The sequence below is a fragment of the Oryctolagus cuniculus genome, chromosome 7 (assembly GCF_051225735.1).
Source record: "Oryctolagus cuniculus isolate XC-2025 breed Fujian yellow rabbit chromosome 7, ASM5122573v1, whole genome shotgun sequence".
In the NCBI taxonomy this organism is placed as follows: Eukaryota; Metazoa; Chordata; class Mammalia; order Lagomorpha; family Leporidae; genus Oryctolagus; species Oryctolagus cuniculus.
In genome coordinates, this window is record NC_142873.1 from 146,010,230 (window position 1) to 146,033,357 (window position 23,128).

At 47.1% G+C, this 23,128-nt stretch overlaps 1 protein-coding gene across 3 annotated transcripts in view; it reads right to left on the reverse strand.

The window, feature by feature from the left end:
• CEP85 (centrosomal protein 85) overlaps positions 1-20,129 on the reverse strand; it is a 53,018-nt gene extending 32,889 nt beyond the window's left edge. The window contains exons 1-4 of one of the 3 annotated variants that reach the window (XM_051856833.3): positions 19,941-20,089; positions 19,276-19,398; positions 7,892-7,964; positions 457-609 (exon numbers count right to left, since the gene is read on the reverse strand). In XM_051856833.3, coding sequence (XP_051712793.3) covers positions 457-609; positions 7,892-7,946 — 208 coding nt within the window. In that variant the 5' untranslated portion in view covers positions 7,947-7,964; positions 19,276-19,398; positions 19,941-20,089. Of the gene's footprint in view, positions 1-456; positions 610-7,891; positions 7,965-19,275; positions 19,399-19,757; positions 19,878-19,940 lie in introns of those variants that run through there. The other 2 variants (XM_051856832.3, XM_089301293.1) reach the window with 2 other exon arrangements.
• Between the last annotated feature and the right edge of the window lie 2,999 nt (positions 20,130-23,128).

Consider the following 23,128-nt stretch of genomic DNA (forward strand, 5'->3'; position numbering starts at 1 on the left):
TCACACAGACTCCTTGCCTGGATAGAAACCTTAAGAATATTCTGGAAATGACAACAGATCTGAAATAAAATCTTAAAATAAGTATATGTTGGTAATCAAATCATTAATTCAGGGGCAGGTATTTGGCCTAGCCATTAGGTCACTGGTTGGGATATTCCATCCCATATAGAGGAGCCTGGTTCAAGTCCAAGTCACTTCCCTTCCAATACAGCTTCCTGCTTATGCACACCTTAGGAAGCAGCAGATGATGGCTCTGGTACTTGGGTCCCTGCCACGCAGTGGGCGGGGGGGGGGGAGATCTGGAGAGTGTCAGGCTCCTGGCTTTGGCCTGGCCCAATCTTGGCTATTGGAGGCATTTGGAGAATGAACAAGCCGATGGATAATCCCTCAATCTATTTGTCTTTCAAATAAAATGGAGATAAATAATAATAAAGAAAATCATTAATCCAAACTTACCCTCTGCAAGATCTGAGCATGATGTGCCAATTGCTGTGTCCCCACTATCAGCTACACTTGAACAACGGCTGAAGCGGCTCCGAAAGGCCTCTGAGATCACTGGTGTCTGCCACTCAGTCCCCAGGGAACTGCCCTTCTGAATCACACTGGAACCTGAAACAAAAGGCATTTTCCACCTTTAGTGTGAACCAGCTGATGTCACCCCAATAGACTGTTTAAAAAAAATCACTGAGCACTATGAAAGAATAGCAGCATTGTAACACTGTCTCTCCTGTGCTTAGTATTAGCTATACAGAACTAGTTGATTTTTTGGGGAAATAGTATGGGAGGTGAGAATGTTCAAAGACAGAAATAAGACCTACAAGAATTCAGGAGTACTGGGACAGAAGATAATCACTCAACAGCAGTTACTACTTATGAAAACCTAGAAGCCACAGCACTTTACAGCTAGGATCTAACCTGCCTATTACTGTCAAGTATCATCTCTATTTCACAGAAGACAGAGCCCAGATTTGAGGCTGGGTCTTTCTGATCCTAAAACCCACATTCTTTCCTTTTTAAGAGGTTTCCTCAGGGACTCTTTTGACACTCTGAACATGACATTTCCTCAATATGTAGTCTGGGTGCCGGCGCTGTGGCTTAGCAGATAAAGCTGCCACCTGTAGTGCCAGTATTCCATATGGCCGCCGTTTCAAGTCCTGGCTGCTCCACTTCCGATCTAGCTCTCTACCATGGCCTGGAAAAGCAGTGGAAGATGGCCCAAGTGCTTGGGCCCCTGCACCCACATGGGAAACCCAGAAGAAGCTCCTGGCTCCTAGCTTCAGATCAGTGCAGTTCTGGCTGTTGCGGCCATCTGGGGAGTGAACCAGCAGATGGAAGACCTCTCTCTCTCTATGACTCTGCCTCTCTGTGACTCTGCCTTTCAAACAAATAAATAAATCTTTAAAAAACAAAACAAAACAAAACAAAACATGTAGTCTGTGTAATCTATACATTATAGAATGGCTTATTCATCCCTGGTTCCTATCCACTAAATGCCAATAGCAATCCTCACCCAATCCTAACATCACTATAAAAGTAGAATATCCCATACATTTTCAAATATTTCCTAGAGTGACAGGCAGCCCAGACCCCATGTTGAAAACCACTGTCTGATTGAACCAGGGTACCTCAGTGGTGGATTCAGACTAAGGTGGGTTTTGAAAGTCAACTGGAGAGTCTTTTTTTTTTTTTTTTTTTTTAAAGATTTACTTATTTATTTGAAAGAGTTACACAGAGAGAGGAGAGGCAGAGAGAGAGAGATAGGAGAGAGGTCTTCCATCCACTGGCTCACTCCCCAACTGGCCACAATGACCAGAGCTGTGCTGATCCAAAGCCAGGAGCTTCTTCCAGGTCTCCCACATGGATGGCAGGGCCTAATCACTTGGGTCATATCCTGCTGCTTTCTAAGGCACATTAGCAGGAAGCTGGATTGGGAGTGAGTGCTGGGACTCAAATAGGCACTCACATGGAATGCTGGTGTGGCACACACTGGCTTAACCTGCTGCACCACAATGCCAGCTCCAAGGCTTTATCTTGAGGGTAATGCAAAGAAAACACTAAAATTTCTCAAGTGAAATTAAAAAAAAAACAAACAAATGAGATTTATGTGACTTTAAATTTTCTGTTTAAGGACTGGTAGGTAGGAACCATTCTATAAATACTTGATTTACAAACACATTAGCAAAGACAAATTCAAATTATTTTTTTAAAAAAATCACTATTTTTTTTAAAAAAGATTATTTTATTTGAAGCAGAGTTATAGGCAGTGAAGGAAAGACACAGAGAGATCTTCCATCCACTGATTTACTCCTCAAATGGTTGCAATGACCGAACGAGGCCAGGCTGAAGTCAGAAGCCTGGAACTCTATCCAGGTCTTCCAAGTAGGTGGTAGGGACCTAAGAACCCAGACCATTTCCTCTGTTTTCCCAGTCATATTAGCAGGGAGCTGGATCTGATTTGAACAGCCATGACTTGAACTGGTGCTCAGACAGGATGCCAGCATCGCAAGCAGCAAATTAACCTGCTGCACCACAAGGCCCGCTCCATGAAATCACTAAGCTATCAAAGTTTAAGTTGAAATCAGTTGAATTAAGTTGAAATGCAGTTCTATAGATTCTGATCTAATAGGAAGCAAGTAGTTGTTGAACAAAAATATCTTATTCTTTTCTTCTAAATTTAGTGCTTCTCCCATTTTTAAAACTACTTTCTTCTCCTTCTTTGGGTCACAATATAGAGTGCCTGATCTGGAAGAATTTGTTCAATCTATATATATACTCATTAATCCAAAAAAGTTTAAAAGTTTAGTAGAAAACACAGGTAACAATCAGGCCCCTGAGCAGCGTGAGATCAGCCAATGTTACTGTAGTACTAAATCAGTGTAATTCTAGCCAGAAGCAAGGAAATCTGACCTGCAGGCAAGTCTGTACAGCTTTATCTCACTAGTCAGTGTGCAGTCAGCCAGGCCTTTGAAAACAGTCAAAACTGAGTGTTGCTATTATGTTTCTGGCCTCCTACTGGAAACTACTCCCTATTCCTACTACTAATCTTCCATTCTCACCACTAACACTTTTCCATTACCTGTTCCATTAACCAATACTAAACAAATATTTGTTAAAATAAAAATACAGGGTGCTGGCTTTGTGGCACAGTGGGTTAAGCCACTGCCTGCATTCCATGTAGGTGCCAATTCAAGTGCCAGCGGCCCCACTTTTGATCCAGCTCCCTACTAAAATGCTTAGGAAAGCAGCAGTACTGCCCAAATGCTTGGGCCCCTGCACCCACACAGGAGACCCAGATGAAGATCCTGGCTTCAGCCTGGCCCACCCCCACCCATTGCAGCCATTTAGAGAATGGGCCAGGGGATAGAAGATCTCTCTCTGTCTCTCTCTAATTCTGACTTTCAAATAAATAAGTAAATCTTTAAAATAAAAAATATATTTTGGGGCCAGCACTGTGGCACAGTAGGTAAGGTAGCCTCCTTCAGTGCCAGCGTCCAACATGGGTGCCTGTATGAGTCCCCCGGCTGCTCAACTTCTGATCCAGCTCTCTGGTATGGCTTGGGAAAACAGTAGAAGATGGTCCAAGTCCTTGGACCCCTGCACCCATGTGGGAGACCAGGAAGAAACTCCTGCTCCAAGTCAGCTCAGCTCCAGCCATTGCAGTCAGTCTGGGGAATGAACCAGCAGATGGAAGACCCCTTTCTCTCCCTCTCTGCCACTGTCTCTCTGTAACTCTGCCTTTCAAGCAAATAAATAAATAAATATAAATACACACAAACACACACACACACACAGAGGCTTATCCTTACTTCAAAATTCAAATTTGAAACCTGAAGTTTTTTGTTATGATACATGTCCTATCAATTACTAAGACCATTAATCTGAATGAGATACTGAAAAGAGATAAAGGCAATGAGCTTTGTTAGGACCACTACATTTCAAAAACCTGCATTATATACATAATTGTCATAAGAAAATATATAATCCAGCTCTAAGACAGTGCATGGCACAGATGTTCCAATGAATATTTGCTGAATAAATCTTACATTGAATAAACACTTATAATAGTGCCTACTGTATAGCCAGCGCTGCAGCTCACTAGGCTAATCCTTTGCCTTGCGACGCCGGCACACTGGGTTCTAGTCCCGGTCGGGGCGCCGGATTCTGTCCTGGTTGCCCCTCTTCCAGGCCAACTCTCTGCTGTGGACCAGGAGTGCAGTGGAGGATGGCCCAAGTGCTTGGGCCCTGCACCCCATGGGGAGACCAGGATAAGTATCTGCTCCTGCCATCGGATCAGCGCGGTGCGCCGGCCGCAGCGCACTGGCTGCGGCAGCCATTGGAGGGTGAACCAATGGCAAAGGAAGACCTTTCTCTCTGTCTCTCTCTCTCTCACTGTCCACTCTGTCACCAAAAAAAAAAAAAAAAAAAAAAAAAGTGTCTACTGTATAAGGCAGCATGACTAGAATATAACAAATATGTACTAAGTGTCTACCATGAGTAAAGCACTGTAAGACTTAATACCTCTAAATTAAAAAAGCTATTTTCCTTTTTAATTTTTTTATTTTTTGACAGGCAGAGTTTAGACAGTGAGAGAGAAAGACAGAAAGGTCTTCCTTCTGTTGGTTCACTCCCCAAATGGCTGTTACAGCCGGCGTGCTGCGCTGATCCAAAGCCAGGAGCCAGGTGCTTCTTCCTGGTTTCCCATGCGGATGCAGAGCCCAAGCACCTGGGTCATCCTCCACTGCCCTCCCGGGCCACAGCGGAGAGCCGGACTGGAAGAGGAGCAACCAGGACAGAATCCAGTGCCCCAACAGGGACTAGAACCCGGGGTCCAATGCCACAGGCGGAGGATTAGTCAAGTGAGCCATGGCGCTGGCCAAAAAAACTATTTTTCTAATATGCATTTCTTATTTGAAATATACCACACCTAACTAATATGTCTATTAAACGAATACATATTTATGTTTTATACATTTAATATACCTACTTAATATATCTGAACTTTAAAAATTTTGTAATCCATTCTAGAGCTAAACTCCTGAGTCTCTAGTTACAACAATACAGAGGCTGTTGGCATCCAACAAGAATTCTGATCTTTGTGGGCTAGCAGATGACTGACTCACACAGAAGACTACAAAGACAACACAGAACACGCTAATTTATGCTGTGTTTTTCTGATTTCAGATGGAACTATGTTCCCAAGTCATTCTGTTCCAATCATGTGGTCTTGTAAGAAGCCATGCAGGACCAGAGTTAAAGAACTATTCGCTTGAAAAACCTGCTACATCCAATGCAGACTCTTGTTATTTTTATTCTTTCAAAAGTACGAGCATTTCAGCAAATGCTTGTTTGTTCAATACTCCATTAAAGTAAATAAAATAGTTGGGGCCAGCACTGTGGTACAGCAGGTTAAAAACCCTGGCCTGCAGCACCAGCTTCCCATATGGGCACCAGTTGGAGTCCTGGCTGCTCCACTTCCTATCTAGCTCTCTGTTATGGCCTGGAAAAGCAGCAGAAGATGGCCCAAATCCTTGGGCCCCTGCACTTGTGTGGGAGACCCAGAAGAAGCTCTTGGCTCCAGATCAGCTCAGCTCTGGCCATTGTGGCCAACTGGGGAGTGAACCAGCAGATGGAAGACCCCTCCCTCCCTCTTTCTCTGGCTCTACCTCTCTCTGTAACTCTTTAAAATAAATATTAAAAAAAAAAAAAATAGAGGCAGGCATATAGTGCTGTGGTTAAAATAAGGCTTGGATACTTACAACCCCTATCAGAGGCCTCAGTTTTGAGTATGAGCTCTGCTTCTGATTCCAGCTTCCTGTTTATTGTTCTTAAAGATCTAAATTGGCTTTAAAAAAAGATTTATTTATTTATTTGACAGGCAGAGTTACAAAGAGGCAGAGGCAGAGGCAGAGGCAGAGGGAGAGAGAGAGAGAGAGAGAGAGAAGTCTTCCATCCACTGGTTCACTCCCCAATCAATTGCCACAACGGCCGGAGCTGCGCTGATCCAAAGCCAAGAGCCAGGAGCTTCCTCTGGATCTCCCATGAGGGTGCAGGGGCCAAGGATTTGGGCCATCTTCTACTGCTTTCCAAGGCCACAGCAGAGAGCTGGATCAGAAGTGGAGCAGCCGGGTCTTGAACTGGCACCCATATGGGATGCTGGCGCTTCAGGCCAGGGTGTTAACCCGCTGCGTCATAGCACCAGCCCCAAAAGATTTATTTACTTGAAAGGCAAAAAGACACACAGAGAGAAACAGACATATTTTCCGTCTGCTGGTTCACTCCCCAAATGTTCACAACAGTTAGGTCTGGGCCAAGCTGAAGCCAGGAACCAGGCACTCTATTACAGATCTCCCATTTGAGTGGCAGGGGTCTTAGCACTTGAGCCATCATCTGCTGCCTTCCCAGGAGCACTAGCAGGAAGCTGGTTTGGAAGCAGAGCATCTGGAACTCAAAAAGAATGCTAGCATAGCAAGCAACAGCTTAACCAGCTGTACCACTATGATAGGACCCCAACATCCTGTTAATGTGCACCCTGGAAGGCAGCAATACTGGCTCAAGTACTTGAGTCCCTGCATCCCATATGAGAGCCCCAGACTGAATTCCTGCCTCATAACTTCGACCTGGCCCAGACCCAGACATTTAGAGAGTGAACCAAAGAATAGAAGACTGAAGTCTTTTTCTACCTTTCAAATAAAAAAAACTCTAGAAAGTTAAAAAAAAAAAAAAAAAAAAAAAGGCCGGCGCCGCGGCTCACTAGGCTAATCCTCCGCCTAGCGGCGCCGGCACACCGGGTTCTAGTCCCGGTCGGGGCGCCGGATTCTGTCCCGGTTGCCCCTCTTCCAGGCCAGCTCTCTGCTGTGGCCAGGGAGTGCAGTGGAGGATGGCCCAGGTGCTTGGGCCCTGCACCCCATGGGAGACCAGGAAAAGCACCTGGCTCCTGGCATCGGATCAGCGCAGTGCGCCGGCCGCAGCGCGCTGGCCGCGGCGGCCATTGGAGGGTGAACCAACGGCAAAGGAAGACCTTTCTCTCTGTCTCTCTCTCTCTCACTGTCCACTCTGCCTGTCAAAAAAAAAAAAAAAAAAAAAGAATCTAAAGCCAGCACTGGGGCACAGAGGGTTAAGCCAGTGCCTGTGACTCCACATCTCCTATCTGAGCACCAGTTCACATCTCAGATACTCTGCTTCAAATCCAGCTTCCCTGCTAATGTGCCTGGGAAGGCAGTGGAAGACAGCTCAAGTACTTGGACCCCTACCATCTAAATGGGAGACCCAGATGGAGCTCCTGGCTCCCGGCTTCAGGCTGGATCAGACCTGGCTTTTGTGAACATTTGGGGAGTGAACTAATAGACAGAAGATCTCTTTTGGTCTCCATCTCTTCCTCTTTGTTACTCTTTGAAGTAAATTAAATAAAATAAATCATATATATGTAAATAAATAAAATTAAGCTGGTGTTATGGCACAGCAGGTTAAGCTGCATGCCATATATATATAAAACAACAAAGGTGAGAATTTAATCCAAAAGGCTTTTTTTTTTTTTTTTTGACAGGCAGAGTGGACAGTGAGAGAGAGAGATAGAGAGAAAGGTCTTCCTTTTGCCGTTGGTTCACCCTCCAATGGCCGCCACGGCCGGTGTGCTGCGGCCGGCGCACCGCACTGATCCGATGGCAGGAGCCAGGTACTTATCCTGGTCTCCCATGGGGTGCAGGGCCCAAGTACTTGGGCCATCCTCCACTGCACTCCCTGGCCACAGCAGAGAGCTGGCCTGGAAGAGGGGCAACCGGGACAGAATCCGGCGCCCCGACCGGGACTAGAACCCGGTGTGCCGGTGCCACAAGGTGGAGGATTAGCCTAGTGAGCCACGGCACCGGCCTCCAAAAGGCTTTTGACTACTTACCTGGTGAAGTGGCATGAGCGATCCTCTCACTTGGGTATTTCTCTTGCATGGCCATCACAGTTATTTGAGCCAACTGTAGAATGAAGAAATAAGAAGTCAGATCTCCTCAACATCTTTTTTTTTTTTTTTTTTTTTTTGGACAGGCAGAGTTAGTGAGAGAGAGAGAGAGAGAGAGAGAGAGAGAGAGAGAGAAGGTCTTCCTTTTCCATTGGTTCACCCCCCAAATGGCTGCTACGGCCAGTGCACTGCACCCATCTGAAGCCAGGAGCCAGGTGCTTCCTCCTGGTCTCCCATGCGGGTGCAGGGCCCAAGCACTTGGGCCATCCTCCACTGTCCTCCCCGGCCACAGCAAAGAGCTGGACCAGAAGAGAAGCAGCCGGGACAGAATCCGGCACCCCAATCGGGACTAGAACCTGGGGTGCCGGCACCGCAGGTGGAAGATTAGCCAAGTGAGCCGTGGCGCTGGCCCCCAACATCTTTTAATTCCCTGTAACTCAGACCTCATTCAACTGAGACTGCTAAAATCATGTAAAAATACAGGAATAACATAAAATAAACTCAGTTTCTGGGGCTGGTGTTGTGGCACAGCAGTTAAGCTACCACTTGGAATGCCCACATTCCCGGTTACTTAGCCACTGATCCAGCTTCCTGCTGCGTGTTCTAGGAGATAGTGAGTGATGGCTCAAGTATGTGGGTCCCTGCCACCCACATGGGAGATCCAGATGGAGTTCTGGGCTCCTGGATTAAGCCTGGGCCAGCCCTGGCTGTCACAGGCTTTTGGGGAGTGAACCAACAAATGGAAGATTTCTTTCTGTTGTTCTGCCTTTCAAATAAATAAACTCAATTTCTTTCTACTATTGATAACACTATCTAACACCAGGTGTTCATAGGGTTTCATCTAATTTGGGTCAATTCAATTTTTTTAAGTTTTTTTTTTTATTTTTTTTATTTGAAAGGCAGAGTTACAGAGAAACGAGAACAGACAGACAGAGAGGTCTTCCATCTGCTGGTTCACTCCCCAAATGGCCACAACAGCCAGGGCTGGGCCAGGCCAGAGACAAGAGCATCTTTCAGGTCTCCCCTGTGGGTAAAGGGGCCCCCAAAAATGGGAACAGCAGCATCCTCTGCTGCTTTCCCAGGTGCATTAGTAGGGAGCTGGATCAGAAGTGGAGCAGCTGGCAATCAAACCAATGGTCTTAACCCCTTATGCCACAGAATCAGCCCCAGTTCAATTCAATTCTAACACTACCTACCTGGAGATATCAACAGCATCAGATTCCACAGGCTGAGGGCTCAGTCCCACCAGGCTGCCCCCTACATTTATTGGTTTATTAAAAGATTTTTAAAAATTCATTGTTTTATTTATTTGAATGACAGAGTGTACAAAAGTCAGAGAAAGAGAAATATTTTTCCATCTACTGGTTCACTCTACAAATGGCCACAACAGACAGGGCTGCGCCAGGCTGAAGTCAGAAGCAAGGAACTCCATTCAGGGTCTCCCAGGTGAGTGGCAGCCATCATCCACTGATTCTCAGTATGCTTTAGTAGGAAACTGGATTGGATGCAGAGCAGCCAGGACTCCAACCAGCAGGTATTCTGATATGGATGCTGGCATTGCAAGTGGCAGCTTAACCTGCTGCACCACAAGCTCTTGCCCCCAATTCTAATGCCACTGTAAGCCCCAGGTTGTTTTACTTATGCTTCTGATTGGCCAGCTAAAAAGTGGGATTCCTATGACTGACTCCCTCCTTGGGTTCAATTAATTTGCTAGCACAGTTCACAGAACTTGAAAATATTCAACTGGTTTATATTATAAAGAGTTTTACAAAAGACACAAATAAAGAGGAGCACAGAGCTTTTACACCCTTTCTGGGTGTGCTACTCTCTAAGAAACTCCATGTGGTCAGCTTTTTGGGAGCGCTACAAATCCTGTCTTTTCTGGTTTTTATGGAGGCCTCATAGCACAGACATAATTGATTAAATCACTGACCGATTTAACCTGCAAGTCCTCTGCTTTTCCTGGAGGTTGGGGGATGTGGTTAAAGACACAGAAATCCAAGCTTTCTTGGTATTTCCAGTGACCAGTTCCCATCTTGAAGCCACCCAGGAGCTGCCAGCCATCAATCACCCCATTAGTACATATTAAAAAAAAAATTCATAAGGGGCCAGGGGCTGGCTTGTGGTACAGTGGGTTAAGCCTCTGCTTGTGACACCTAAATCCTCTATTGGCATGCTGGTGGAGTCCTGGTTACTCCACCTGCAATCTAGCTACCTGCCAATGTGCCTGGAAGCAGCAGTTGATGGCTCACATCTGAGTCCCTGCCACCCACTTGGGAGTCCTGGATGGAGTTCTTAATTTCTGGCTTCATTCTGGCCCAGCCCTGAACATAACAGCCATTTAGGGGTATGAACCAGTGGATGGAAGCTCTCTTTCTCTGTATTCTCTGTCTTTCCAATAAATGAATCTTAAAAAAAAGAAAAGAAAGAAGATCACTTTGAAGAAGCTTCCAAGAGTTTTAGGAGCTATATACAAAAATCCAAGTATTCTTTCACATGTTTTACTCTTAAGAGTATTTTTAAATGCAAAGTAACTCCTAGAACACACCACCATACATCTGTTCCTAAAGCAAGTGGAGAAAACCTAGAACCCAAAAAAGTCCCAATATGGAGCAGTATGCATGTGGAATGCCTCCAATTGTTATAAAACTTAAAAATATAATACTATTTTTAACTAATAAACTTTGCCATGAATCTTCTTAGCCATGGGGAGGCTGGAGTACAGAAAGAACTAAAGAACCAAGCCAATAGTGAAGAATTGTAATTTCGGTCATAATTAACATGTAACAAACTCCTAGGTTCTTCCAGTATTGATAGTTGAGGGGCCGGTGCTGTGGCGTAGTGGGTAAAGTTGCTGCCTGCAGTGCCAGCATCCCATATGGACACCGGTTCGAGTCCCCGCTGCTCCACTTCTGATCCAGCTCTCTGCTATGGCCTGGGAAAGCAGTAGAAGATGGCCCAAGTCCTTGGGCCTCTGCACCCACGTGGGAGACCCAGAAGAAGCTCCTGGCTCCTGGCTTCAGATCAGCGCAGCTCCGGCCATTGCAGCTAACTGGGGAGTGAACCAGAGGATGGAAAACCTCTCTCTCTCTCTCTGCCTCTCCTTCTCTCTCTGTGTAACTCTTTCAAATAAATAAATAAATCTTAAAAAAAAAAAATCTAGCTGAATGATGCACAGAGATGGGTATAACTCTTGGTCACAAGCAGAACTCCAATCCTTAACTGGGAACATAAGATTTTCTTCCCATTCCCTTAAAATAGTTGTATTTATTCTAAGGGTAAGTACTGAGAATTCAGCAGTCTGATTATCATCTGTGTAAACAAAAGCTTTAGTTGTAACTGGCAACAGCAAATAACAACCTACTTGAAAGTATATAAAAGTGGTTGAACATGAGCTTTTTTTTTTTTTTTTTTTGGACAGATAGAGTTAGTGAGAGATAGAGAGAAAGGTCTTCCTTCCGTTGGATCCCCTCTCAAATGGCCACTACGGACAGAGCTACATCGATCCAAAGCCAGGAGCCTGGTGCTTCCTCCTGGTCTCCCATGCGTGTGCAGGGGCCCAGGCACTTGGGCCATCCTCCACTGCCTTCCCAGCCACAGCAGAGAGCTGTACTGGAAGAGGAACAACCAAGACTAGAACCTGGCGCCCACATGGGATGCCGGCGCTGCAGGCGGAGGATTAACCAAGTGAGCCACAGTGCAGACCCCACAACATGAACTCTTAAAGATTTATTTATTTTGAAAAAATTTCAGAGACAAAGGAAGAGACAGAAATCTTCCATCCACTGGTTCATTCCCCAGAGGGCCACAATGGCCAGCACTGGGCCAGGCCTCCCACTTGGGGCAGGAGCCTAAACATTTGGGCCATCCTCCACAGCTTTTCTGAGGCCATTAGCAGGGAGCTGGATAGGAAGTGGAGCAGCGGGACATGAATTGAGGTCCATATGGGATGTTGGCATTACAGCCAGCAGCTTTACTCACTATGCAACAATGCCAGCTCCAAGCATGAACTTTTGATCAAATTTGGATTTGAAGCCCACACGAACTTAAATACACTAAAGTTTCAGTTATCAATTTACTATCTACATAAGTTGGGGCAAATTTATTAGTATTGCTTATTTTTCCATATAAAAACGAAGATGAGGTGAAAGAGCAGATGTGAGCTCTTTGTGCGTGCCTGCTTCTTTTCCTCTCAAATAAGTAAAATAATTTCATCCTAAAATGAGGATAAAGGCACAACTTAATTCATGCTAAGACACATGTAATTAACTTACAACAGTATCTGACACATATTAAGTGCTTGGTTAATATTATTATGATATGGCATCTTACAAAAATAAAAAATGCCACAGCACAGTCCCTGGAAATGAAATGAGTTAAGAAAGTCTGAATTTATAAGAATCCCAAAAGAGTTTGGGACAATTCACAGAACAAATTTCTTACAGGTGACATTCAACTTTAAGAAAATAAAGGTTGAATGGTGCCATTTCTCTAATGTACTTTACTGACCTCTATAGTTTTCTCTCAGTAACAACAACCCAAGCCCTCACATTCCCTGCACTACAACAGAAATGCTACCATTCTCCAAAATCCCAGTTCTCACAAACAGGTGAGAGAAGCTTTGTTCAGTAATGAAAGCTTCAATTTATGGCTAGTATCATCATTATATGGCTAGCTATTCAATTTATGGCTAGTGACTTAACGGTAACACACAGAAAGATGACTACCTACCTACTTGTATTCTTTTCCTGTCAATATCAAAAAAAAAAAATTTTTTTTTTTGAGATTTACTTATTTTCTTATTTACTTATTTTCATTTGAAAGGCAGTTACAGAGAGATAGGGAAAAACACAGAGAGAGATCTTCCATCCGCTGGTTCACTCCCCAAATAGCTGCAAGAGCCAGAGCTGCTGAGACTTGAACCCGGTGCCCATACTGGATGCAGACTAAGCCACAGCACAAGCCCCCAGAATCCTTTTTTTTAAATCCCTTTCTTTAAAGGATAACAAAATGGTAGGCTCAATGGATTCTGAGACCTTTTCAAATTCAGATGAGCTGAAAATAGGGTGACAAAAAATTCCCAGTTGAACAGTTACTTTATGATTCAGCAATTCTACTCTTAGGAATCCAGTGGTCCTTCCACATCCCTGGGGGACTGATTCCTCCCCTCTATCAAGGTACAAAAATCCTAGAACACTGATGTCCCTTATATAAGATGGTATAAAATCAGGGCAAGGTGTTTGGTGCGTTGATAAAGCTGCTCTTGGGATGCCTGAGTCTGAGTCCCCACTCCACCTCTGATCTAGCTTTCTCCTAATGTGCACCCTAGGAGGCAGTAGTGATGGATTCAGGTACTCGGGTCCTGGCCAACCATGTGGGAGACCCAGATGGAGTTCTGGGCTCCTGGCTTCTATCTGGCCCAGTTTCAGTTGTTGCAGGCATTTTATTTATTTATATTAAAATGAATGGGTTTTTAAAAAAGATTTATTTATTTTTAATTGAAAGAGTTACACAGAGAGAGGAGAGGTAGAGACAGAGGTCTTCCATCCGATGGTTCACTCCCCTCCAATTGGCCACATCAGCCGGAGCTGTGCCCATCCAAAGCCAGGAGCCAGGAGCTTCTTCCGGGTCTCCCACATGGGTCAGGGGCCCAAGGACTTGGGCCATCTTCTACTGCTTTCCCAGGCCATAGCAGAGAGCTGGATCGGAAGTGGAGCACCTGGGACTAGAAATGGCACCCATATGGAATGCAGACGCTTCAGGCCAGGGCATTAACCTGCTGTGCCACAGTGCCGGTCCTGGAGGTTTTTTTTTTTTTTTTTAAGATTTTTATTTATGTATTTGAAAGTCAGAGAGAAAGTTACACAGAGAGGTAGAGACAAAGAGAAAGGTCTTCCACCCGCTGGTTCACTCCCCAAATGACTGCAACAGTCAGAGCTGAACTGATCTGAAGCCAGGAGCCAGAAGCTTCCTCCAGGTCTCCCATGCGGGTGCAGGGGCACTTGGGCCATTTTCCACTGCTTTCCCAGGCCATAAAAGAGAGCTGGATCAGAAGTGGAGCATCTGGGACTCAAACTGGTGCCCATATGGGAGGCTGGCACTGCACTCTACCTGCTATGCCACAGCACCAGTGCCTTTGCAGGCATTTTAGAAGTGAACCAGCAGATAGAATATTTCTCTCCTTGCCTTTCAAATAAAAATAAGTAACTTTTAAAACAAATACATAGGCCGGCGCCGCGGCTCACTAGGCTAATCCTCCGCCTAGCGGCGCAGGCACACCGGGTTCTAGTCCCGGTTGGGGTGCCGGATTCTGTCCCTGTTGCCCCTCTTCCAGGCCAGCTCTCTGCTGTGGCCAGGGAGTGCAGTGGAGGATGGCCCAGGTGCTTGGGCCCTGCACCCCATGGGAGACCAGGAAAAGCACCTGGCTCCTGGCTCCTGCCATCGGATCAGCGCGGTGCGCCGGCCGCAGCGCGCCGGCCACTGCGGCCATTGGAGGGTGAACCAACGGCAAAGGAAGACCTTTCTGTCTCTCTCTCTCTCTCTCACTGTCCACTCTGCCTGTCAAAAAAAAAAAAAAACATAAATAACATATATGTATATCCTCCCACATACTTTAAATCATCCATAGTTTACTTATAATACCTAATATAAGAGTACTTCAAAAAGTTCGTGGAAAATAGAATTAAAAGACAAGTTGGGGGGGGGGGGACCAGCATTACGGCACAGCAGGTTAAGCTACCCACAACAACAGCATCCCATATGGGCACCAGGTCAAGCCCCAGCTCCTCCACTCCCAATCCAGCTCCCTGCTAATGTGCCTTGGAAAGCAGCAGAAGATGGTGCAAGTGCTTGGGCCCCTGCCACCCAGGGGGGAGACCTGGATGTAGTTCCAGGCTTCTGGCTTTACCCTAGACCAGCCCCAGACATTGCAGCAATTTGGGAAGTCAACCAGTAGATGGAAGATTTCTTTCTGTCTCTGTTTCTCCCTCCCTCTCTCACTTTTGCCTTTTTTTTTTTTTTTTAAGATTTATTTATTTACTTGAAAGTCAGAGTTACACAGAGAGAGGGGAGGCAGAGAGAGAGAGGAGAGGCAGAGAGAGAGAGAAAGAGATCTTTCATCTGCTGGTTCACTCCCCAGTTGGCCGCAACAGCCAGAGCTATGCCTACCCGAAGCTAGGAGCCAGGAGCTTCTTCCAGGTCTCCCATGCGGGTGCAGGGACTTGGGTCAACTTCCACTGCTTTCCCAGGCCATAGCAGAGAGCTGGATCGGAAGTGGAACAGCTGGGACTCGAACCGGCACCCATATGGGATGCCAGCGCTGCAGGCGACGGCTTTATCCACTACACCATAGCGCAGCCCCTACTCCTGCCTTTCAAATAAGTGAAAAGAAATCTCAAAAAGAAAGGGGCCAGTGCTGTGGTGCAGCGGGTAAAGCCACTGTTTGTAATGCCAGCATCCCATACTGGTGCTAGTTTGAGTCCCGGCTGCTCCCACTTTTGATCCAGCTCTGAGCTGTGGCCTGGGAAAGCAGAAGATGGCCCAAGTCTTGCACCTGCAGCGGAGACTCAGAAGAAGCTCCTGGCTCCTGGTTTCAGATTAGCTCAGCTCCAGCTGTTGCAGCCATTTGGGGAATGAACCAGCAGATGGAAGACCCCCCGCCCTGGCCTCTCTCTGCCTCTCTGTAACTTTGCCTTTCAAATAAATAAATAAAATCTTTAAAAATAAATAAATAAAAATAAAAGTTCTGGGGCTGATGTGGTAACATAGTGGTTTAAAACACCACCTGTGATGTTTTCATTCCATATGAGTGCCAGTTCCAGTCCTGGCTGCTCCACTTCTGATTCAGCTCCCTGATAATGCACCTGGGAAAGCAGCAGCCGATGGCCCAAGTGCTTAGGTCTCTGCTACCCAAGTGGGAGACCCAGATTTGGCCTGGCCCAGCCATGGATACTGGGGTCAACTGGGGAGTTAACCAGCAGATAGAAGATCTCCCTCTCTCTGTGTAACTGTACTTTTCAAATAAGTAAATAAATCTTTAAAAAAAGAAAAATTCGCCTTAAAAAAAAAAAGCCTCTTTAAATCCATGCATGGTTTTGTCATAATACATATTTTCCAGACACTTTTTGAAGACTCCCTTATATGGTGTAAATGCTATTTAAATAGTTGTAATGTTGGACTGTTTAGGAATAATGAGAAGAAAAAACTTGCACATGTTTAATAAAATATATTATTTTCTGAATAATTTCTAACCACAATTAGTTGAATCTACAGATGTGGAACCCACAGACACAGATATGGAAGGCCAACTGAATATTAAAGAGAAGTGAAAACCTATGTTCACACAAAAACTTGTATACAAATGTACACAGTCAAAATGTAGGAACAATCCATATAGCATCAACTGCTAAATGAATACAATGTGGTTAAATGAATACAATGTGGTATAGCCATATAATGGATTATTAAGTAATAAAAGGAACAAAGTACTGACACATTCTACAACAACTGAAAACATTACGCCAAGTGAAGGAAGTCAAACAACAAAGGGCACATATCACATGATCCCATTTATATGAAAAATGTTCAGAACCTCCAAATCCACAGTCAGCAAATTAGTAGTTGCCAAGAGAAGAGAGTAAGAGGGGAGGAAACAGGGAGTAACTGCTAATGAGTTTGGGATTTCTTTTAAGTAATCAAAAAAAAATTCTTAGCCGGCGCCGCGGCTCACTAGGCTAATCCTCCGCCTAGCGGCGCCGGCACACTGGGTTCTAGTCCCGGTCGGGGCGCCGGATTCTGTCCCGGTTGCCCCTCTTCCAGGCCAGCTCTCTGCTGTGGCCAGGGAGTGCAGTGGAGGATGGCCCAGGTGCTTGGGCCCTGCACCCCATGGGAGACCAGGAAAAGCACCTGGCTCCTGGCTCCTGCCATCGGATCAGCGTGATGCGCCGGCCGCAGCACGCTGGCCGTGGCGGCCATTGGAGGGTGAACCAACGGCAAAGGAAGACCTTTCTCTCTGTCTCTCTCTCTCACTGTCCACTCTGCCTGTCAAAAAATAAAAAAAATAAAAAAAAATAAAATAAAATTCTTTAAAGCTTATTTATTTATTTGAAAGGCAGAGTTAGAGAGAAATCAAGACCTTTCATCTACAAATTCACTCCCCAAATGGTTGCAAGAGCCAGACCAGACCAAAGCCAGGAGCCTGGAACTTCATCTGGGTCTCCTATGTGGGTAGCAGGGACCCAGGCACTTGGGCCATATTCCACTGTTCTCCTACGTGCATTAGCAGGGAGCTAGATCGGAAGTGAAGCAGCAGTGATTTGAACTGATGCTCATATGAACTGGTGCTCATATGGGATGCTGGTGCTACAGGCAGCTTAACCTGCTGCACCACAACACTGGCCCCCAAAATGTTCTAAAATTAGTAATGGTTGAATGAACAACCTTATGAATATACTGAATACTATTGACTTGTACACAAATACAATTAAATTTTACAGCATGTGAATTATGTCTCAATTTTTAAAAAAGCACTCCCACAATGAGTAAAACAATACAGAATAAATCATTCTTGACTTTCCCTACTTAGTTCAGAATTAGAAGAGCAACTACTAGAAATTTTTAGAACTATTTTGAAGGAGATAGATTTCCTGGAAGACAAGTGACAGAAATGTAGAAGACATAACACAAATACCTAACTACACAGCCAAAAAGGAAAGAGTGAATGGAGCAGACAGGAAAAAAAGCTTCCAATTTGGTTGGTTTCTATCTTCAAAGTCTCTTATGGTACATATTCATCCATTCCATAAGTTCAACATGTATTCAGCACTTACTACCTACCAAGCACTGTGCTGAACACTTTATAGGTAGCATGTGCCATGTTTAATGTTCAGATCAACCCTATGAGGCAGTTACTATTATTACCCTTAAAAAAAAAAAAAAAAAAGGTTTGAAAGGCAGAGTTACAGAGAGAAAGGGACAGGGAGAGAGATCCATCTTCCATCCACTGATTCACTCCCCAAATGGCTCCACTGGCTGGGGTTGGTGAAGCCAGGAGCCTGGAGCTCCATCAGGGTCTCCGACATGAGTGGCAGAGGCCTAAGCACCTGGGTCATTATCCACTGCTCTCCCAGGCACATCAGCAGGGAGTTGGATAGGAAGCAGCGCAGCCAGAACTTGAAGTGGTGCTTATAGGGTACGCTGGCATCATTGGTGGCAGCTTAACCCACTGCACCAAAAATGCCAGCCCTATTTCTTATGTCATTCTAAGGATAAGAAAAAGGTTTAGGGGTAGGTATTTGGCATAGCAGTTAAGCTCCCACTTGGGATGCCATCTTGGAGTGCCCAGATTCAAATTCTGGCTCTGGTCCCCTTTTCAGTGCTAATGTGTACCCTGGGATGGCTCAAGTACTTGGATCCCTGCCATCTACGTAGGAGACCCCAAAGGAGTTCCCAGCTCCTGGCTTTGACCTGGCCCAGCCCAAGATGTTGTGGACACTTGGAGAGTAAACCAGCAAATGGACAATCTCTCTGCCTTTCAAATAAACAAGTAAAAGTTCCTGAAAAGAAGGATTTAGATTGGCGAAGGTCATTTAATGAGGGAGAGGCTTCAAAGCCAGGACTGCACTCTGATGCTCACAGTCATCCAGTCAGCATTTTTTCTGTAGGTGACGAAACTCCAAAAAGAGAAATCAAAGAAGTTCTTAAGGTGTCACAAGTTGGAGTTTCTGCCTCAGAGAGAGCTAGAAGCCTCAAGGCAGTCAGCAGCAGGGACAGCTCATAAAACTTCTTGGCTTTGCCACGGTCACTACCAGGCTCTGCTTCCCAAGTTTCAGCTGAGAATTAGATTTTTGACTGTTACATTTCTCCCGTCGGAGAGCTGGGAGCTTCATGTGGAACGCCCCACTTCCCAGCGGGCCAGGGATCTACATCAACTAGGAGACCTGCAGGGCTTTACAGACAGCTGCCAGACACATCAAGAATCCCACACCATCACTCTGTGTTCATGGCCTTGACAAAGCATTAAACCACACACTCCGTGAGAAGCCAAACCCCTGCCAAGAGTTAAGCCCCGAGATTCGCTGAACCTCCAGACCCCTCTCAGGCGGACCTGGCCTAGGGGACTGTAATGACTTCCAGTTATCTTAATCATCCGGTATCACCACTTCTTTCTGGCACACAGGACTCATCAACCAAAACTTATCTGGCACCTCCTATTTGCCTGGCTCTGCGCCACGCGCTCCTGGTACAACACTGCTGTAAAAGACAAACCCCTGGTTTACTGGGGTGAAGGTTAAGCGCGCTATAGGCGCTGCTACACAAATGAACTTCACCTAAAGCGCCGGCTCCTCCTGGCTACCGCACGACATCAGGGCTCAGCCGGGTCCTCCGCGGGGAGCTGTCCTGCAGCCTGCAGGCGCTTCGGCAGCAGAGAGACGCCAGCACCAATCGCCGACCTGTGACCACCAACGACGCCTCCAGACACGGCCAGGCACCGGCCTGGGGCCTGCCTCCCCCAGTCTTCCCTCTCAACTCTGGCTTCACCTCCTCAGGGAGGGCTTCCCAGCCCCTCCGACCACCTCAGCGCCTTCCGTTTGGAGCTGTCGGTGCAAGTTCCCCACGCTACACGTCCCAAACGCCGCCCGCCCATGTCCGCTCTTCCCCGGGACCGCCAGGAACGGGCTGCCCGCTGTCTCCCCGGGTCACGGGCACAGGCAGAGGGCGTGGAGCCAAAGACGGAGGAGAAACCAAGGCAAGAGGGCAAGGCAGGCGGCCGGGACGCCAGGGGGTGCGTGCGTAGTCAGGGGCGGCTTACTTTAGGGAGCGGGGCCGGGAGACCTGAGGGAGAGGTTACGGATTAGTCGCTCTGCGCATGCGCCTCGCTCTCGCCCGGCTCCCCCACAGAGGTAGGTCCTGCGTGTCCGCGGCTTCGCCCGAGCTACAGAAGGAGGGCTAGGGTCTGTCGCTCCCACCGGGGCCCCGAGGGAGGAGAACTTACGACTGCCTGAAAGCGGGCGGCGAAATCCCTCACTCGGAGACACCCACTGTAGCCTCCACGTCTGCAGCGTCCGTTCCTCACCTCGCCTAACGGCCGTTACACACCCAACGCCGCGCGCCTGAGAGCGCGCCCCGCGCTGGCTCCACCCCTTTCTGCATGGCCCTAACCAATCGAGAGTCGAGTCGCGCCGGTATCCCGCCCATCTCTTCCTGCCTCTGACCAGTCAGGAGGCGAGCCGCTTCGGTGTCCCGCCCCTGCACACCGCCCTCGGCGCCGAGCTGGACGGACCTGTCTGCGCATGACCCCGCCGGCCCGAGTGTTCGCCTCTGCCCCTCGCCCTGTCTTGCCTCTAGGCGGAGCCCTGCCCTCCCAGGCCTGGAGTTGACTTCTGCAGAATGGGAACTTGGCGGCCCTGCGCTAAGTCCCGCAGGACCTGCCTCGCCTTGCTCCCGCCCAGAACCTACCTATCCGCCCTCTGATGGTGACCAGGAGTTAAGGTGTGGCCTGGCTCGCTGTCCGAGTTAGGGCTCATTCTGGGACTGATTTCATGGATCATAAACCTGGATATGATATGATACATGAGTTTAGGGGACATTGTCTGCAAGAGTAAGTAAGTAATCTAAAAAAATGGCAATGACTACAGTTTATGAATATTTCCTTGGGCCAATGCTATGGCACAGCTGGTTAAGCCGCTGCCTGTGATGCCAGCATCCTATATGGATGAGAAAGAGAGAAAGGTATGTCTTCCATTCACTGGTTCACTCCCCAGATGACTGCAGGCCAGGAAATTGGAATTCCATCCAGGTCTCCCACGTGGATGCAGGGGCCCAAGTACTCGGGCCATCTTCCACTGCTTTCCCAGGTGCATTAGCAGGGAGCTGGATTGGAAGTGGAGCGGCCTATACTTGAACCGGTACTTGTTTGGGATGCTGGGGTCACAGGCAGCTGCTTAGCCCACTGTGCCACAATGCTAGCCCCTGCTGCGGGGCTCTTATCTACATCCACAGACATGCCATACAAGGCCCGCCTCAGCGGTGCAGACCTTCAGACTCAGGGCTGAAGGCAGCCACAGCCCTGCGGCGTGACAGCCTCATCAAGGTGGAGGAGTGACATGTCCCGGGGGACGGGAACGAGCCGGGGACACCGCAGTGCAAGCTACCGGAGGCTGTTCTGGTTCTGGGTAAGGAGGCTGCTGGCCTGGACGTCCTGTCTGTGGGAAGGGGAGTGGTCACGTGGCTCAGCTTGATACCCTCAAAGCACTGGTGGCCAATTCCAGAGGTATGTGGGCAAGGATTCCAAGATCAAAGATGTCCTCTTCCAGTGTGACTGGGCCCTGCCGGTAACTGAGCTCCATCACCGGGAATCCATAAACATTTGGAGGCACTGGTGCCTGTGCTCGTTACCAGAAATTCTGCCCATAAACCCATCAGAAGAATTGGGATTCCCCTTTATAATAAACAATGGTTATGGGATTTTGAAGTTTAAAAGTAAATAAAAGTAAATCCCTTATCTATTTCTGTACAAATGATCAAATGTTAATCACTCATTTGCATTTTAAGAGAATTTTTTCCCTAATTTCAGAGAACATACATATTTTTTAAAGATTTATTTTATTTTATTTATTTATTTTTTTGACAGGCAGAGTAGATAGTGAGAGAGAGAGACAGAGAGAAAGGTCTTCCTTTTGCCGTTGGTTCACCCTCCAATGGCCACCACGGCTGGTGTGCTGCGGCTAGCGCACCAAGCTGATCCAAAGGCAGGAGCCAGGTGCTTCTCCTGGTCTCCCATGGGGTGCAGGGCCCAAGCACTTGGGCCATCCTCCACTGTACTCCCGGGCCACAGCAGAGAGCTGGCATGGAAGAGGGGCAACTGGGACAGAATCCGGCGCCCTGACCTGGTTAGCCTAGTGAGCCCGGCACCGGCCTGTCTTTTAATTTTTTAAAAGATTTATTTAATTATTTGAAAGGCAGAGTTACAGAGAGAGAGAGAGAGAGAGAGAGAGAGAGAGAGGAGAGGTCTTCCATATGCTGGTTCACTCCCCAAATGGCCGCTGTGACTAGGCTGGACCAGACTGAAGCCAGGAGCTTCTATCTTCCATGAGGGTGTAGGGGCCCAGGAAGCCGGGACTTGAACCAGCACCCGTATGGGATGCCACCACTGCAGACGCCTGCTTAACCCACTGCACCACAGCGCCAGCCCCGCTCAGAGGTGTTAAGTAGGTCGTCCACCTGCCTCTACCCTATTCACTAGGTTCTGTTTCCTCCTGATAGGAGGACAGACCTGATGTTGCTGGAGCCTCAAGTCATCCAAACTCTCTGAGCCCTCTCTAGTTCTCTTATCTGTAAACTGGGGAAATAGTGATACCTTAAAGGGTTGTTTTGAGGGATGAATAATTCACTTTACTCTGAAGGTTTGTTGTTAATATTAGCAAAATATGACCTAGAATTCTGCTTCTTTCCCAGACTGGTTGAGAGGAAGGGCTTCACCTTACTACTCTACATCCCAACTCTTGGTAAGGCCTGCCACTTGCAAGTTGTGTGAACTGAGCCCCAATGTCTCCATCTATAAAATGGGATAGAAAATACAGTAATCAGGGCCTTGTGGTATGGCAGGTTAAGCCACTACCTGCAACACCAACATCCCATCTGGGCACAGCATTGAGTCCCGGCTGCTTCACTTCCAATCCAGCTCCCTGCTTAATGCACCTGGGAAAGCAGCAGCAGATGACCCAGGTGATTGGGCTCCTGCACCCACATGGGAGACCCAGATGAAGCTTTTGGCTCCTGGCTTTTGCCTGGCCCAGCACTGGCTGTTGTGGCCATGTTGGGGGTGAACTAGAAGATGGAAGATCTCTGTGTCTCGCTCTCTCTCTGTAACTCTGAGTTTCAAATAAATAAATACATTTTTAGAAAAAAATATGTAAAATTATCTCAGAGCTGGCATTGTAGTGCAGTGGGTTCAGCTGCCACCTCAGACATCAGTATGCCATATGGGTGCTGGTTCAAGTCCCAGTTACTCTACTTCCAACCCAGCTCCCTGCTAATGAGCCTGAGAACACAGGGGAAGATGGCCCTAGTGCTTCCTGGCTTCAGCCTGGCCCTAACCTGGCCATTGTAGCCATCTGGGGAGTGAACCAGCAAATGGAAGATCTCTCTCTCTAATTCTGCCTTTCAAATAAATAATCTTTA